This window comes from Acomys minous (genome assembly GCF_964271855.1).
Source record: "Acomys minous genome assembly, chromosome: 11".
Taxonomy (NCBI): domain Eukaryota; kingdom Metazoa; phylum Chordata; class Mammalia; order Rodentia; family Muridae; genus Acomys; species Acomys minous.
In genome coordinates, this window is record NC_140492.1 from 90,102,638 (window position 1) to 90,122,825 (window position 20,188).

The 20,188-nt window shown below is 38.0% G+C and overlaps 1 protein-coding gene across 3 annotated transcripts in view; it reads right to left on the minus strand.

Annotated features, from left to right (window-relative positions):
• XRCC4 (X-ray repair cross complementing 4) overlaps positions 1-20,188 on the minus strand; it is a 192,905-nt gene that overhangs the window by 158,191 nt on the left and 14,526 nt on the right. For all 3 annotated transcript variants that reach the window (XM_084801152.1, XM_084801151.1, XM_084801153.1), the window contains exon 3: positions 12,798-12,973. In XM_084801152.1, coding sequence (XP_084657278.1) covers positions 12,798-12,973 — 176 coding nt within the window. The remainder of the gene's footprint in view (positions 1-12,797; positions 12,974-20,188) is intronic.

Genomic DNA, 20,188 nt, shown 5'->3' on the forward strand with positions numbered 1-20,188 from the left:
TTCATATAATCTATGGGGAAGAGATAAATTACAACACATGTGAGTAGTATTCTGCCACTGCTACTAACAAATCATCTGATAGTTATAATACAAGAAAGCATAACCAGCCCCCTAATTGGGGTCATTGATTAAAGGCCATCAAAACAGCCTTTAAAATTACAATGGGCTATCTGGACCTGGTTGGTGGAGGGGTGGCATTTAAACTGCTGTACCAACCAACGACAATGCATGCAGTAAACCTAAACCCCTATTCAGATCTAGCCAATGGACAGCTCATTCTCCATGGTAGGAGAGAGAGCAGGGACTACCTCTGACATGAACTCTGGTGCCCACTACTTGACCACTTCCCCTTGGTGGGGAGGCCTGGTGGCACTCAGCGGAAGGGGAAGCAGGCTATCCGGATGAGATCTGATAGGCTGTGATATGGTAGAAGAGGAGGTCCCCTTCTGTCACAGGTCTAGGGGAGGGGAATATGGTGAAAGAGGAAAGGAGGGTGGAACTGGCAGAGACAAGTGAGGGGATAACAATTGGGATGTAATCTAAATAAATTATTTTTAAAATAATTTTTTTTTAAATTACAATGGGAATTTGATGACCCAGTATGGATTGATCAGTGGCCCCTTAGTAAGGAAAAATCAAAACAGGCTCAGCTTCTAATTCAGAAACAATTGCAACTAGGACATAGAACCTTAAGTCAGTCCTTGGAATTTTCTTATGTTTGTAATTCATAGAACACAAAGAATGAATTCCAACTGTTACACGATCTCAGGGGCATAAATGCTACTATGAAAAGAATAGGGTCCTCCAGCCAGGGGTCCCTGTTCCTAATATGATTCCTCAATGACATTTCATTATCATACTTTGGCTTTGGTCTCTTCTCCTACTCATCATTATTCTAAAGATCTCCTTTCAAGATTTTTTTTTTTTAGATACCTCGTGGGTATTACCTAAAATTACATCTAACATTCCTATAGTGGTCACCTTTAATGATTTTATAGATGGCTCTTCAAAAGTGCAAGAAACTTATGTCTTATACATAAATCCAAAACCTCAAAAACAACAACAAAAAAAGATTGAGCCCTTGTACAGCTCAACAGTCTGAGCTCACTGTAATCAATCTGTTTGTATTGGATGTTTCTCAGCAATGAATACTTTAACTTTAGGTTATTTTGCAAATTGGGATCAAACTGTTACTCTCTTAGAAGCTGTAAGACTGAAACCCAACAGCACTGCTAATGTTACTTCACGATTATTTCTCTCCCTTCAGATGTCTATATGACAATGAATTCAACCCTTTTCCATAACTCACATTCTAACTTGCCAGGTCAGTTCACAGCCACTAACGCACTGGCCTCCTCCCAGCACCTATCACTTTCTTCGCAGGATGCTCAAAAAAAAAAAAAAAAAAAATCTCAGAACCTCTTCATCAAAATGCAAAATTGTTACAATTCTCTCGACCTTGTGACAAACCATTTGACCCTATTCTTCTTGTTCTTCTTTCACCCCACTGCCCTCTGCTGGTAAAATTAATCTGCAAGGGTTAAAATCTAATGACATTTGGCAAACAGATATTACTCATCTCTCAGAATTTGGGTGCTTCAAATATGTCCGTGTAATGGTGGATACTTTTTCCAATATAGTTGCTGTTTCTACCCACAAGGGTGAAACCACTTTAAATGTCATTAATCATTTATTATATACCTTCTCCTTTCTAGGACCTGACTAGAACAAAGAAGTCATAATGGCCCTGCTTATACTAACAACAGCCTTAAGAAAATCTGCAACTTAAGGACTATTAATCATATTATTGGAATCCCTTATAATCCCTAAGAACAAGATATTATGGAATGACACCATCAAATACTTAAACAGCAAATTGTAAAAATAAAAAGAGGCTAAACCCTACCTAAGTTCCAGCACACTATACTACATTTAGCCATGCTTACTTTCATTTTTTTTTCACTTTAAAGAATAATGGCTCTTCTGTTGCCCAAAAGTATTTTGCCTAAAGAAGACGCCACACAAGATATGTGTTCAATGAAAAGATCTAGAAACTAATCAGTGAGAAAGGACAAACGTTCCTCTAACATTAGGGCAAGGCTTTGGTCCAGAAAATCAAAGCGGTCCCAGATGGCTCCTGCTCCAATGCGCCAGACCAGGACAACATCCTGCAGATGACCTGAGAGATGACAAGCCCACCAAGAGGATGTTTCCCAAGAGGAAAAACGAGCTGATGACTTGGGGACATTGCAAGATCTTGGTGACCACAAGGACATCATACTACTGGCCCCAAAATGATACTGTTATATTCACTGACTGTATTACATGTTAGTTCTCATACTTTCAATGCAGATTCCATATTTTGGGGGGAGAGGGCAGGGGGAATAAAAGCCACGCCTGTAATATGAAACAGTATGATGTCGTTTTGCCATGCCAAGGATAGTTTTTATCCATTAGGACCAGTTTTGTGAAGAACAGATGGTACAATAATATTTAGATACACGAATGGAACATGATTTGGATGAATCTAACTAATCAATATTAACAGTATAGTACAGATCTTAGCATAATTCAGTATGCTTTAGAAAGCTCCAATAACAGAAATTATATTTTAAATTTTGATATACTATAAATTATTCCTAGCTAAGCATTATCATGGTTGTCATAGTTTCCTGGCATGTAATGTTTTCATGTATCATATTTCTCTCATGCTATCAATAGTCAATTTGACGACCTGCATAAAGAGATAAAAAAAATTTCTCAAGTGACCTTGAGTGGCCTCATGCTTAAAATGGCTTCCCTTTTTCCTTGGTCCTCTCCTAGATATTCACTTACAATTCTGATATGTTTGCCATGCAGTTGGGCTAGCCATGCCGGCAATGAATTCAACCTTGGCCTATATTACAGCCAAATTTTCTCTTAAAAAAAAACGAGGAAGAGAGATGTAGGGAGCATGAGGGTCGCTGTGCTCACAGACATATACTAGGAGGACATGAAATATTAAGCACACTGTGTTGTTCCTTCAAGGGGAAAAAAAAAAACAGTTCTCCACCCACAGGGCAGCAACAGATGTGTTTTCTAGCCTGGTGACTTTTTACGATCTGTGTAGCTAAAGATTTTCCAGTCCCTGACCCTCCTCCAGACCCTCCTTGTAAAACTGTTTTTCTCAAACAATCTACAGAAGCTATCCCTATGGAAGGTGTCACTGGTACTTTACAGAGAGTTTCATGTAGTCACATATGACTTGTAGTGTACTTTGTTCCTCAAAGTGATTTAGGTAAGCTTTGTTGTGCACACAGGAATGAGTTACTCATTCACAAGAATAGCTTTCACCAATTGTAGTGTGTTTAAATTTGCATTAAGACAAAGAACTCTGGGTCAGACTCCCAAAGTTTGAACCAACATTGGCTACTGAATCATGTTGCACCAAACTTAGGCCACAGCAGCCTTAACAGCAGGAAAGCTGCCCACCTAGGAAACTCTCCCACTCTCTTGGTTCCCAGAGACCCAATTTTCTCCCATGCCTCCTCCACAGTCTACACTCCCCAAGCCCCAACTCAAGGTTTGATCAAATATAGGACAGATAGACAAACCCAGGCTGAAATTTGCTGCTGGACCAGGGGCCTATCTGGACCTCCTCCATTCTCCTCTTGCCTTCAATACCACCTCCAATGCCCCTCCCCTCCTTATCACCTTCTCCCAGGCACCAGCTCAGAGGGAGACCCCCTACTAGACGCCCTGCTGCCAAAAGTCCACCTCCAAGTCAAACCTGCTAAACCACAGGCTATACAGAACAGAAGACAAGAGAGGAAACAGAACCTGGGGTGGGAGTGGAACAGGATACCCATCCAACAGAGACACACTCAGAAATCAGCACCTAGACCTTAATCACCCCTAATCCAAATGCCTAGACTCCAGTAAGAGGACAATCAACAATAGCCAGGGATGTATGTCACGACAAGAGTCCAGCCACCCAAATAAAGCAAGCCCTGAATATTGCAAAATAGCTGAGGCAAACAAAAAGGATCTTAACCAACTTTATGAAGATTATAGAAATCCTTAAAGAGGAATTGACTTAATCCCTTAAAAAAAGACAAAAACAAAAAACAAAACAAACAAAAAAAAAGATGAGAAAAAAAGTTAGAGGAAAGAATGAAATTGTTCAAGACCTGAAAATGGAAATAGAAGCAATTTTTAAAAACCACAAAGTGAGAAAATTCTATAAATAAAAAATCTAGGTAAGTGAACAGGAACCATAGTACTTCATCAACAAAATACAAAAGATGGAAGAGAGAATCTCCAGTGTTGAAGATATGATAAAAATACATTGATACATGGATAAAAGTAAATGTTAAATTTGAAAACTTACTGATACAAAACATCCAGGAAATTTGGGACTATAAGAAAAGACCAAATCTAAGAACAAAAGAAATTTAAAAAGGACAAAAATCACAGCTCAAAGGCCTAGAAATTAATTTCACCAAAATCATACAACAAAATTTTCCTAACTTAAAGAAGATGCCTATAAAGTTACAAGAAGCATACAGAAGACCAAATACATTGGACCAAAATAGGTAGTCCCCCTCTCCACATAATAACTAAAACACTAATCATACACAGCAATGAAAGAATATTAGCGGCTGTAAGGGAAAAGAACTATATAAAGGAAGACCTATACAATTGCCCTCTACTTCTCAACAGAGACTCTAAAAGCCAGAAAGGCCTAGACAGATGTTCTGCAGATGCTTGCCCAAATTACTATACCAAGGAAAACTTAATATCTCCATAGATGGAAAAAACAAGATATTCCATGACGGAGTGAAATTTAAACAATATCTATCTACAAATACATCCCTATAAAAGGTGCTATAAGAAAACACTCCAAACCAAGGAGATTAACCCCACCCACAAAACACAGGCAATAAATAACTTCAAAATCTCATTAGCAAACCCCAAAGAAGGAATATACACACACATGCATACACAAACACACACACACATACATACGCACACCACAAACACCACCAATATCAACACCCATAAAAACCAAAACCACCAATACCACCAACAACAACAAAATAAGAATTAACAACCACTTGTCATGTGTCTCAATATCAATGTATTCAATTCCGCAATAAAAAGACATAGGCTAAGAGAAGGAAAGAGAGAACAGGATACATACTTCTGCTACATACGAGAAACACACCTCAGTATCAAAGATCAACATTACCTCAGCAAAATGTGTTGGAAAAAGATTTTCTAAGCAAGTAGAACTAAGAAGCAAGCTGGTGAAGCCACTTTAATACCTAACAAGATAAAAAAAAATTAATCAAAAGAGACAGGGAAGGAAACATCATACTCATCAAAGGTAAAACTAACCAAAACAACATTTCAATTATCAATATATTCCAAATGCAAGGGTACCCATGTTTATAAAAGAAACATTACTAAATCTTAAAAGACACAATGATTTCCACAGATTGACAGTGAGAAACTTCAATACCCCACCTCACCATCAGACAAGTCATCCAAACAAAAACTAAGCATAAACACTGGAGCTAGCAGACATTAAAAACCAAATAGACCTAACAGATATCTACAGAACATTTCACCAATGCACAAAAGAACATACTTGCCTCTCAGTACCTCATGGAACTTTCTCCAAAATTTATCACATACTCAGTCGCAGAGCAAGTCTCAACAGATACAAGAAAATTGAAATAGCCGCTGCATATTATCAGACTACCATAGATAAGGCTGGATTTCAATAACAACATAAATGAGGGAAAGCCTACCAACTCAGATAAATTGAACAAATCTTTACTGAATCAAGACTGCCATAAAGACAGAAATTAATGACTTTCTGAATTCAATGAAAATGAATGCACAATATACACAAACATATGGGACACAATAAAAGAAGGGCTAAGAGAAAAGTTCATAGCACTGAACACCTTCATAAAAATATCAGAGAGATCTCACACAAGGAAATTAACAATGCACCTGAAAGCTCTAGAACAAAAACAGGTAAGCATACCCAAGAAGAGTGGACAGCAGGAAATAAAGTGAGGGGTGAAAGAAATAAAGTAAAATAGAAACATAGAGGACAATAGAATGAATCAATGAAATAAAGAGTTGGTTCTTTGAGAAAAATTAAAAAGATAGAGAAACCCTTGTCCAAACTAACTATAAGGTAGAGAGACAATGTGCAACTTAACAATATCAGAAATGAAAAGGGGGACATAACAGACATGGAGGAAATCCAAAGAATCATTCGGTCATACTTTAAAAACTTGTATTTCACAAAATTGGAAAATCTAAATGAACTGGATCATTTTCTCTACAGATACCACTTACCAAAGTTAAATCAATATCAGGTAACTTAAGTGAACCTACAATCCCCTAAGGAAACGGAAGTAGTCATTAAATGTCTCCCAACCAAAAACAAGCCCACAACTAGACAGCTTTAGTGAAGAATTCTGCCAGACTTTCTAAGATGAGCTAAATCCAATACTCCTCAAATTATTACACAAAATAAAAACAGAAGTAATGTTGCTTAATTCTTTTTATGAGGCCAGAGTCACTTTTATAACCAAAACACACAAAGATTCAACAAGAGAATTACTATTCCTTCATGAACATAGATGCGAAAATCGTCAATAAAATACTTGCAAACCAAACCAAAGAATGCACCATGGTACATGAATGGCTCAATATATGAAATAAAATATAATACAACATATATACAAACTAAATGAAAAATCGACATGATGATCTTACTAAATGCTGAAAAGGCCTATGACAAAATCTAAACCCCTTTATGATAATAATCTTGGAGAGACCAAGGATACAAGGACCAATGACATACCTAAACATAATAAAGGCAATTTGTAGCAAGTCTAGAGCCAACACCAAATTAAACGGAGAGAAACTCAAAGCAATTCCAGTGAAATCAGGAACAAGACAAGGCTGCTCACTCTCTCCATAGTTTCATTATAGTACTTGAAGTTCTAGCTAAAGCAATAAGACAACTGGATTTGGTCTTTTTCTTTCTTTCTTTCTTTCTTTCTTTCTTTCTTTCTTTCTTTCTTTCTTTCTTTCTTTCTTTTCAAGACAGGGTTTCTCTGTGTAGCCTTGACTGTCCTAGACTCACTTTGTAGACCAGGTTAGCCTCGAACTGCCTGCCTCTGCTTCCCATGTGATGGGATTAAAGGTGTGCACCACCCCACAGCTGAAGGACATCAAGTTAGATACAAATTGTAAAGGAAGAAGTCAAAGTATCATTATTTGCAGATGATAAGATATATACAAAAGTGACATGAAAAGTTCCACCAGGGAACTCCTACAACTGATAAACACCTTCAGAGAAGTGGCTAGATACTTTAATAAATAAATAAATAAATAAATAAATAAATAAATAAAAAGCAGTAATCCTACTATATACAAATGACAAATGGGCTGAGAAAGAAATCAGGGAGACAACACCCTTCACCATAGCCACAAGTAATATAAAATATTATAGGGTAAATTTACCAAGCCAAGTGAATGATATGCATGACAAAAACTTGAAGTCTTTGAAGAAACAAATTGACGTAGATCTCAGAAGGTGAAAAAATCTTGCATGTTCATGGACTGGTAGGATTAACATAGTAAAATTATGAACTTCACATGGGAAAAAAAAAATAGAACTTCCAGATGTATTACCATCCTGTTTTCAAGCTGTACTACAGAGCTATAGTTATAAAAAAAAAAAGTTGATAAGATAAAAATAACATAGTATTGACATTAAACACAGACATACGGATCAATGGAATCAAATCAAAATTCCAGATATAAACCGATACAACTATGGACATCTGATTTTTGATAATGAAACCAGAAACACACAGTGGAAAAAAGAAATCATTTTTAACAAATGGTACTGGTATAAGTGGATGTCAGCATGTAGAAAATGCAAGTAGATGCATATCTATCACCATGAACACAAGACCTCAAGATAAAACCGTATACACTGAACATATGAGAGAAAGTGAGTACCGAACTTATTCTTACAGGAGATAACTTCCTGAATAGAACATCAATAGCAAAGTTACTAAGATAGACAATTAATAAGGGATCCTCATGAAACTGAAAAGCTTCTGTAAGGCAAAGGACACTGTCAATAGTTTAAAATGTCAGCCTACAGAATGGAAAATGATTTTCATAACTCTGTATTTGACAGAGGGCATAATGAACTAAAGAAAGTAGACATCAAAAAACCAGTAATCCAATTAAATAACCAGGTACAGATCTAAACAGAGATTCTCAAGAAAGGAATCTCAACTGGCCTCGAAACATTTAGAGAAATGTTCAACACCCTTAGACACCAGGGAAACGTAAGCCAAAACTACTTTGAGATTCCATCTTACAAGTCAGCATGACTAAGATCAAAAACACAGTGGCAGCCCATGCTCGAGAGGATGTGCTGTAAGAGGAACACTCCTCCATTGCTGGTTGCGAGTACAAGCTCAGAGAGCTATTATTAAAATCAATACGGTGGTTCCTCAAAAAAAAAAAATGGGAATGGATCCACCTGAATTTGCAAGCAAGACCCACTTATACCACTCTTGGGCATATGCTCGTAGGATGTCCCATCCTACCACAAGGACACTTACTCAATTATGTTCATAGAGGTTTGTTCTTAATAGCTAGAAACTGGAAACAACCTAGATGTCTCTCAACTGAAGAATGGATAAAGAAACTGTGGTATACAATGGACTATTACTCAGCTATTATAAATGGCATCATGGAATTTGCAGGCAAATGGGTGAAACTAGAAAATATCATCCTGAGGTAAACCACACCCAGAAAGATGAGCATGGTATGCACTCACTTTTAAGTAGGCATTAGGTGTTAAGTAAAGGATAATCATTCTATAATCCAGACTCGCAAATGCTAAGTAACAAGGAAGGCCCAAGGCGGCGAGACATATGGATCTCCCTGGAAAGTGGAAATCAAATAAATTCTGTGAGCAGACTAGGGGCATGTGTGGATGGGAACAGGAAGAATTTGGCAAGGGGGTGGGGAGGGAGGAAGAGAGTACAGGAGAGATGACTGGAATTAGGGTACAGCAATACAGAAATCTACTGCAGTGGAAACTCCCTGGAATCTGAGGATAACCCTAGCAAGGACTCCTAGTAGTAAAGGATACCGTGTCTGAATCAGCTCTCCTCTGGAACCGAGCAAGGCTTCCAGTGCTGGGTCTGGGACACCAACCCAGCCAGAATACTTTATACCTACAGTTTGCTCTATCTACAAAATGTGTTGAAGTAATGGTAGTGCAGAAATAGTGAGAGTGGCCAACCAGTTGATGGCCAGGAACCAGAGGATGGTCAGACCACTTAATGAAATTCTGCTATACTCAGAGACCAGTGCCTTGTGCAGTTGTCATCAGAGACCCATAGCCGAACATTAAGTGGAGAATGAGAAACCCCACATAAGAAAGGGCGGAAGGATTAAGTTGGCAGAGGGGTCTAGGAGAGCAGAAGAACACAACCCACACAATGAACTAAGCAGTGTTCACAGGAGCTCATCACAGAGACTACATGGGTCTCTGCTAGGTCCTTTGCATACATGTTACTGTAACCTGGTGTTCTTGAGGACGTCCTTACAGTGGGAGTAAGGGTGTCTCTGACTTTCATTTGCCTGCAGTTGGCACCTTTGTCCTCCTACTGGGTTGCCATGTCCATCCTTGATATGAGAGTTTATGCCTAGTCTTATTGTCACCTGTTGCGCCATGTTCAGTTGATATCACTGAGTGGCTAGCTCTATTCTGAAGGAAAACAGAAAGAGGAATGAATCTGGGAGGAATGGGGAGGTGGGAGGAGCAAAGCTGAGGGGGGCGGTCGAGGAAAGGGAAACTGCATTCAGGATGTATTGTATGAGACAAGACTATTCTTGTAATGCATTTTGTCTTTTTCCTGTTCTTTTGTTTTTTGTTTTTGGTTTCGTTTTTCAAGACAGGGTTTCTCTGTGTAGCCTTAGCTGTCCCACACTCACTCTGTGGACCATGCTGGCCTTGAAATCATATATATCTGCCTGCCTCTGCCTCCCTGTGTGCTGGGATTACAGGCATGTGCCACCATGCCCAACTAGTATTTATTTATTACAAAAAAAATCTATACTCAAAGCAAACTAAGAAAAGGATATTATGAGAATAGTGTCAAGTGACCAAGTGCCTACCACAAAGTCAGCATGAATTGTGAAAAGTTGAAGGAATAATCTGGCAAAGACTGGTTTTATTACGATAAAGGCACGATCAACTCCAATGCTGACGCCAAAGTACACATCAGCTTGCTGTCATCTACAGAGTTCTTAGTGGCCAGATTCACATATAAATGGTATTAGACTCTAGCTGATCATATAATATTTATTCTAGAACATATTAAGATTAAGTGAAAATAATTAATTAATAAATAAATAAATAAATAAATAAATAAAAAGATTAAGTAAAAGTATCTTTTTAAAAAATTCTACTCAGAATATACACACATTTATGAAATTAGTTATAAATTCAAAGCTGATTTCATAAAACCTGTGAACGCATTCTTTCCTAAAACCTTAACATCAACAAATATGTACCTAAGCATCTTCTTACACTGGAAATTGTAATATTCAAGAAAAATATGAGTTAATTTTTCATTTAAAAAAAACGGGTCTTAGAACAAAACTATTAATAGTGTTTTTAATGGATAGTAAAATTTAAATTTCCCACAACCCTAACATGACTTGTATATTATTCTAAAAGTTCAAGTTGTGCAGTGATCCTGAAAACACCATTTGGCACATGAAGCTTTTGAATGATGGCAAGAAACACCTCAAACTGTGAATGCCAGTGGGGCAGACTAGATGCCACTGCACTTGGGACTCACACAAGTCTCTTTGCCATGGGAACAGTACTATGTGGAAACACAACACAAGTCAGTACAGCTTTCTGCATTGAATCTGTACATTCTTTCCCATTCTTCTAAGTTTCAGAGGTCATTTTTTGGCAACTGTCCGTTCTCTGTGTCATTAAGGAAAGCATTACAAACTCCTTTACAATGTCTGGGTCATCCAAGTGCAATGAACCTTAGAGTATTTTGCCATGTGTGCAACTGTCAGCACATTTTTGCCAGCAGATGGATGTATAAGATAGCATCACTCTGAAATCAATTAGCAGAAACACATGGCATTATGGAAGATTCCCAAGGAGGTTTGGCTGAATATGCTTGTCAGGGTTTCAGCTGCATCCACAGGCTGACCTTACCACAAAGAGTTTTACCTCAATGAACTAACCAAAAATCAGGCATGAATAAGCTTATCAACACAGAAACAACAAATAAACACGGGGCCAACCACTTCATTTGAAATGTGACAGCTGAAGGCAATTTGTCTAAGGCCTCACTACTCCTGTGCATTCCAGGGTACTTTTATGTTGTTTAATCAGTAGTAAAAATCAGTTGAAAGGACAGTATTCAAGGCCTTGGTTTTGATAAAGAGTGATCAATGTCAGGGTAGAAAGCAAGAAATTGTCTAGATTACTGCCAGTCTACAATTCAGAAATATAGCAAGCCAACTGTAAATAATGGGTGTCATGAGGAATTAGAAGTTTTTCTTCACAGAATCAGCAGAGCTCGATGACGCCCATCAATTAAAGGCAGGGCAAGTGCTCCAGCATTGCACCTGTGGAGCCCCAGCATCGCACCACGGCACAGGCACCAGGAGCTCCACACTAACCAGGCATGTGTTAGTGCAAATAACACTAGCTGACTAAACACATGCCTGCTGAATAGGAAAAGCAGCAGTTGTACTGTGTGTAATATCATGTCACTGAGCTTGGATCACAGAAAGAACATGATACTAAATTGCAGTTGTCAGTTTAAATTTTCACCTATTTTCAAATGATTAGTTTAATAACTTGAATATAATAAAAATGCATTACAGCTAATGTAAAATAATATAATAAGAAAATTTTCAAATTTACTCTGAGAAAGAAAATTAGTTATTAATAGGCAAAAGTAAATTTATTGTTTTCTTTCTAAAACTGTTTTCCCATTCTTATGTTGGGAAAACCAGGTTGAATATGTCTAAAAGTCTTGACCTCAATCTTTCAAAACTGCTCATTCATGTAAATTAACTATAATCCTTAAAATGTTTTAAATATTTAAGAGTAAATAAATTTTCTATTATTTACTTTCCACACTGTAGTAAAAGAAATGTGTCATGAACTTTAAATCTGAAGCACTGTGAGCTGGGGAGATGGCTCAGTAGATAAAAGTACATGCAAAAAAAAAAAAAGGACATGTGAACAGGGCTGAAGGGCAAACAGAGGCCTCTGATCATGATGCATGGGACACAGCGCTCTCTCTCTCTCGCTCTCTCTCTCTCTCTCTCTCTCTCTCTCTCTCTCTCTCTCTATATATATATATATATATATATATATATATATATATAATCTGTGTGTGTGTATACGTATGTGTGTGTGTGTGTGTGTGTGTGTGTGTGTGTGTGTATCCCTTACTCCTTCCCTCCCTCCCTCTCACGCACACACAGAGACACATACTCACAAATAAGTACATGCACACAGAAACACCTCTTAAATATATATGCTTTCTTTTATAAAAAAAATTTATACTCTTTTATAAAAATTGAAGCATACTAATGAGGATACCAAAGAATGTCTTGGTATGTCAGAGGGGTTCCAAAAACGACAGGACCGCTACTTAAATGTGAAAGAAATCCATGGAGACAAACAAGCTGGTGGAAAGCTTACTTACTGAAACATCTTTCAGTTCTTTCTCGATGGAGAAATGGCAAGCCTCTTTAGAAAAGACGAACTTGTACGTGTCAGCTGCTTCTGATCCTGACACCAGTGCTCTTCTCAGCTCCTCAACATACTTTTCTTTTTCCATAGCCATGTCATCAGCTTCCTGGGAAATATCCGATTCAGAAACTGTGGCAAAGATGAATAAAAGTGATGAAATAAAATGTTTCTACTAGAAAGTATGTATTCAGCTGTTACTACTAGTTTATCAAATGTAACATAAATTTAAAAAAAATAATAAAATCGCAGTGTTTCCCTGTGGCTTTTTCAAATGCTGTCAGTGCTGTTTATCTCTCTCCCCCCCCACCCCCCGCCCACTCTACTGTACTCCCTCCCATCCTCTACTTAAGCACCCGTACTTTTCCCCTTTGCTCCTCTGAAGTCGCTGTGTCCTACAACCCCATCTATTCGGTTCCTTCTCTTCCTCTCCAGCCACTGTCCCCTCAACTTTCCCAGCCTCTGCCGTCATGCCAGCCTACGTAGTCAAATCTAAGTGTTCAGAGCTAGGAAGTGTGTGCGTGTGTGAGTGTGTGGGCATGTGTGTGCACTGAATGGATTTTATGCCATATGTGTGATAATGCTCCCTACAGGAATCATGTATTACTTAAACACCCCAGTGAAGGCAAGGAGAACTTTGTCAACAGGCCTGGAAATCCACCAAACAGGACATTCCTATTGTCCTTGGCTACACCGCTACAACCTCAGAGTAAGATGCTATTGCTGAGGATAACATAAACTTCCAAAACAGGCCTGGAGGGACGGAACCAGTCCTTCCGGGGAGGCTTTCCCTCTGAAGGCTAATGCTCATAATATCAGCAAGTGCTATGCAACCTGACAAAAGACGAGTGTAGTCAATAGATCTGCACAACGATAAAGCCTGCAACGCAAAGCAGTGATTGGCTTTCCAAGATAGCCTTATAGGCGCAATAGTGCTATTTTTACCTTGGGAAGAACCAATGGCCGTCTAATTGGACTTCAAGTGTACTCAATGGGAAGGAACTGAAGCTCGGTACTGTTAACCCAGCCCTCAGTGGCTGGAGAGGACACAAGACCCTACAGTAGGACCAACTACTCCATTTCCCTAAACCAATATAGCTTCTAACAGTATGTTAAGTGCCTTTCCTTATTCTCAAAGATAAGTGTAGTTCTCAGCCCTCACCAATGAAGCTTCATTTTGTAGTAAACGGAGGCTCAGACAACAATTCACAACTAGTAAAACTGCAGAAAATGAGTGCCTTTAGGGTCCTCAGCCCCAGCTAATACATCTACAATATAACGCCCCCCCCAAGGCTCAGAAAAACACCATGAACGGAAGGTAGAGTGAGAGAAAGGGGTACTAGGACAGCTTATGTGAGACAGTCTTGCAGACAAAATGCTGCACTCACAAAATCTCAACAGTATGGCAACCGAAGCAAAACTTAAACAATAACCACACTAGTTCTGTCTGGTGTGCGTCTTGAGCAAAGACTGATGATTGCATTTCTTGGAGCCTTTGTAGGTTAAATCTTTACTTTTATATATATATATATATATATATATATATATATATATATATATATATATATATATATATATAATTAAGAGCTGTTTTCAGCTATCATTCATAAGCAAAACAGGGTTAGAGATGTAAAAGGCAGCCACTCATTCATTCTTACTGTGCAGGCTCGTGTGCTCTCCTGCTCATCACAGCAGCTAGTTTCTGAGACAGGATCTGCCATTCAGGCCTGGCTCTGTGAAAATCCTCCTGTCTATGCCTAAGTACCAGGTTCCTGCTGTGTGATGCTACAGCTTTCCACATGGGTGCTAGAAGCCAGGCCACAGGTCCTCATGTGTAATCAACAAGCACTTTAGCTGCTGGGGCAGCTTCCACGGCTGGGAAGTGTTTTCAGGGTGGTGTCATTAACAGGGAAGCATCGCCAGTTGTTTCCTCATCGTACAAGTATAGCTCTAAACACTTCAGGAACCTGGAAACTCACCTTCTCCCGACTGACTCAGGCAGCATAATTACAGTCACAAATATGACTCGCTCTGATATTCTGTTTTAGGATTTGTGTGTGTGTGTGTGTGTGTGTGTGTGTGTGTGTGTGTGTGTAAGCTACAGTTTCCAAGTATCCATTTGATACCTGCCTCAGCCTTGTGAATAAAAGAAATACATGTGTGTCAATATAGCCAGCCGTCAGTTTGTTATCTTTGCTGTAGTTAATATATGCTTGAAGTTATAATGTAATGACATAATGAGCCCCCTTCCATTTCCTCCCTCCAGCACCTTGAATATACCTGCTTTCTCTCATTCAGACTAATAGCTCTTTTTCTTTAATTGCTGCTACACACACACACACACACACACACACACACACACACACACACACACATTCCTAAATACATAAATACAACCTTCTCAGTGTGTATAATGTTCTTTGCATGTAAGTGATTTTACAGATAGCTACTTAGTATTAGATAACCAAATGTGGTAATCATCCTGAGAGTATTGCTTCTCTGGCTCTCAGCATCCCGTAATTGCCTGTGGTTCTTTATCTAAGACCAGGACCTAGTAAAACTTCTTATGTTTAATATAATTGCATGAACACTTAGAGAGGAAGACTAAAACCATGCAGCAAAACCATAGTAAGTTAAAAATATTCTAACCATTGGATCCTCAACAAACCGTGCTTAGGAAACCAGATATTCACATGTACAAGTATGAACTAGATTCCTCTCTCATACCCACAGAAATAACAAAAATATATTCAAAGTGTAACAAAAAAGTGAAACTGCTAGAGGAATACATAGAGAAACCACTTCGAAATACAGGATTAGACAGGAATTTCTGAACAGGACTCCAATAGTTTAAGACACAACTGCATTGTGAGGGCAGTAACAAAATTAGAGAGCTTCCTCATAGAAAAGAAAAATTGGGGAATGAGAAAACACCTTTACAAGAAATTCATGATATAGGGAATTAGTATCCATAATATATAAAGAAGTAAGAAAAATCAACACTGAAATAATAACCTAATCAATGTGCAAATGAACTAGACAGTACACAAGTACACTAATGAAAGAAAATAGTCAATATCCTTATTCATAGAGATAATTAAAATCAAAACTACAGTTAAGTTCCATCCATAGTCGGAATGGCTCTCCTTAAGAAAACAATAAACAATAAAAGTTGGTAAAGATGCAGCAAAATAGAAGGTGCCCATGGTAGTCTGAGCAGTACCTAGTATGCATATACTGAGAACCAACTGGACTCAGGAAATTATTGCCATAAGAGGGGAGGGCACTGGATTAGAGAATATCACGGATATTTGTACAGAGGTCATTGGGGAAAAGATGACCAAAACACATTTTTAATGTATAATTTTTAATAGATGAAAATATAGAAGGACCTTTTAAATATTGCTAATAGGAATGTAAATCAGATCCCCCCTCAATGAAATTCAGCAAAGCATGTACCCCAAAACTCCAAATAGAATATATCATCCTAAAGCACTTTTAGGTAAATACCCAAATACATCAGTCAGTATAAAATAGGAATACCTTCATCTCCAGCAGTTCCTAGCACAATAGACAAAACAATCAGCCTGACTGCCTGTCCGTGAATAAGTAGGTGAAAGAAGTATGACAAATATACACAATAGAGTAAAATGAATAAAACACAAGAGCAAACAATTAAGAGAAATAAGCTAATCTCGGAAAAGCAGAGAAAACTGCATGTTCTTCTCTCATAGGTAAAATCTAGATTAAAAAAAAGTTATGGAGGGAGGAGATAAACAGAAACATCAGACAGAGGAAAGAAAAATAGAATGAAGGTACGTATGATCAAAGTTCATTGTAGACATGTATGAAAATGCCATGATAAAAGACTCTTATCCAAGTAATGTGACAGTAAAAAAAAAAAAAAAAGAAAATATTTAAGCATGCTAAATTTCATTAAAAAGAAATTATATCTATCTTAAAATATTTAACATATCTTATCAATCCAATTCACCTATTAAAAATTGCTAAAGGAATAAAAACTATGTGGTAGATTATTCTGTACATGAACACAAAGATTAAACATAAAAAGGTTGGGCATATGGCGTTCACCTTCCAGTGTTCACATCTGAGAAAAGGCTCTCAATCTAATCTACGCAAATAATTTCCCAAGTTTCACTTGCTCGGAATTCTGTACATACTATGAAAAACTTAATTGCTGAGACAAAAATGATGAGACAGCATCCTTCCATTTACATTTCTTCTTCAAAAATTATGTAAACACTGGGGTCAGGGTGAGCATGTAGCCCTACCCTTAGTGGAAAATGTATTGGCTTATGACAGCTGAGGGAAAAGTCAGTTTTCTTTAATGATGAGGCTACATGGGGGTCTCTCAACTAGCCCAGAGACTTATGTTAGAAAAAAATGAAATTATTCCTAATAATATTCTTATATATGCAAAGATTGCTGCCTAGCTCAGTTGACATCAGAGAGGCTGATGGGAGCATATGCAGAGACCTACAGCCAAACATTAAGTGGAGAGAGAGGCCAAAGTGGGGCTCTCCATTGGGTCCACGCCCTTGGGGCTCAAAGAACTCAGTGAAAGAGTGAGAGGAAGAATTCTAGGAGCCAGGGTGGCCAAAGACACCAGGAGACTATGGCCCACAGAATAAACTAAGCAGGGTTCATAGGGGCTCACAGAGACTGAAGCAGCAAGTATGACACATGCACAGCTCTGCACTAGGTCCTCTGCATACAAGTTGTGGTTTTTGGCTTGGGGATTTTGTGGGACTCCTAACAGTGGGAGCCATGGTGTCTCTCTTTCATCTGCTCCTGGGACCCTTTTCCTCCTACTGGGTTGCCCCAGCAAGCCTTGATATGAAGGTGTGTGCCCAGTCTTATCTTGTTATGCTGTGCTCAATGGATATCCTGGAAGGCATGCTCTCTTCTGAAGGCGGTTGGGGGTGGGGCTTACACAGGACCTTCAGTACCCTACATTATTTAGGGAGTCTAGTCAACTCCCTGACCAACCGTTTGAAGGGAAATTTCTCATGCCTGGCATTGGACGTTGTGTTAAATTGTCCATAGCTCTTGGTGGGGGACAATATCACCCTAAGTAATATCAGTTCATTTAATATATATTATATATTGATAAATATTTTTAATAGATTAAATATTGTATTGTTATATATGGTTATTAATATATTATATATATTAAATGAACTGACATAATTTGGGGTGATACACACACACACACACACACACACACACACGCACACACACACATACGCACACACACACACAGGCACACACATACACATACACACACACACACACACACACACACACACACACACACACAGTCTCCCCAGATAACTCCCCTTCCCATGTTTTTATCCATTTCATTCTTCACAGCACCGTGTCCTACTATGTCCCTTGTCTTTCTAACCCCATGGTCCTTTATTACACATCTGTTCTTACTCCAGGATACATACTCACATCTGAGGATACAGAACTAGAACCCATAAGTAAGTGTGAACACATAGCATTTGTACTTCTAGATCTAGTTATCTCAGTCCATATAATATTTTTTTAAACTCCATATATTTACCTACATATTTCACTGGGTTTTTTTTTTACAACTGAATATAATTATGTTGTACACATGCACATTTTCACTTATCATTAATCAGCTGAAGTAAATTTATTTTGTATCCATTTTCTAATTCTTTTTAATTGAGCAGCAATGACCATGGCTTAGCAAGTATCTGTGGAGTAGGACATGAAGTCCTTTGTACATATGTTAAGGAGTGGTATAGTTGGGTCATGTGGTAGACCTACTTTTACATTTTTGAGCATGCTCCATTATGATGGCACCAAGTTGTATTTCCACCCAATTGAATGGGGGTTCTCCTTTCCTCATATCCTTGCCAACACTGGGACTATCTCATTGACACTATGCCTGTATTTGCCTTATAAATACCTTTCATTAAAGAGGTCTCATTTTGTAAAAGACAGAGAGTGATACAGAAATCTACAATTGGTCAGAATACAGAAAACAAGTGACTGTAGTGGGATCAATGCCAATGACACAACTACAACACTCCCTGCAACTAAGGCTCAGGGAACATCAGGGAAGAAGGAACAGAAATTTTAAGAACCAGAAAATCTGGATGTTTGCTGGAGAGAGTGTCTTCTATATATCACAAGGAAGCAACACCTATGAAACCTCAATACAGCTGCTTAAAGACAACCCGTGTAATAGCAATAACAGCTGACATCCAACCTGGATGGAGGGAACCCCAGAAGTCTCTACTCCTAGATGAAGAACTACACACAATTTAGGGCTGCTGGCAAAAGAAGAATCATTTCCCCAGTCACTGATAGGTTTCCAGCCAGAAGTGGTCAGTTCTAAAACCACATACATATGAACTATACCAAATGGACTCAGCAGACTGTATTTATATAGACACAAAATAATATATACATATGAAAACATAAAGAAAAGGACATGAACTTGAGAGAGAGAGTGAGAAAGGCACAGAAGGAGTTGGAGTTAGAAGAGGGATGTATGGAAATGATATAAACATAGACTCATGTAAAAAAGTATTAAAAATGTGAATTAAATTTTTTAAAATTCAACATAACAAAAAAACTATGTGAAAAAGGAATCAGTTTTTAAAAGCCTGAGGAAACATTTCCTATTTAAAGAGAACATGAAATTTTCCTTGTCTACTCCAAACCTCAACTTTGGGGGGAAAAAAAAGGTGTTTATCGGCTTATTTTCATGCTAAGAACAACTGCACAGATGTATGCATTCATTGCTCTGAACTTAAAATGGCTGAAAGGAAAATGTGGTAGCAATAAAATTCATCCACAATAAAGCTGAACCATTTTATTAAAAGGTGAGAAGACAAAATACAAACAGCCAATACACTAGGAGTGTAACAGGAAAGTAATTTGTGAGTATTCTGTTGTTCTTTTTGCTATATGCATTTTATTTTATGTATGTGTAATGATATAAATATATATGTAAAAATATTTAAAAATAAATTTTTAAAAAGGTGAGAACAAACAAGAACATAAAAATGAGGAACTACTCACAGACTAGCAGAAACTCAGAAAACTTCATTTTGATATTATTTGTAGCTTGGTTAAGATACCCTGAAAGAAGATTCCTAAGTTTAAGTAAAATCTGCACAGGTTCCTCCTAACCTGTGGCAGAGAACGGAAGATACCTTATGCCATTAGGAATACGAGTAGCATCACACGAGAGACCTACTTACACAGAGGCCTTTCCTGTGAGTTCTATAATGTTACTTCCATATGGTTTGCAAAATTATACAGAAATCTAAATTTTGATAGTAA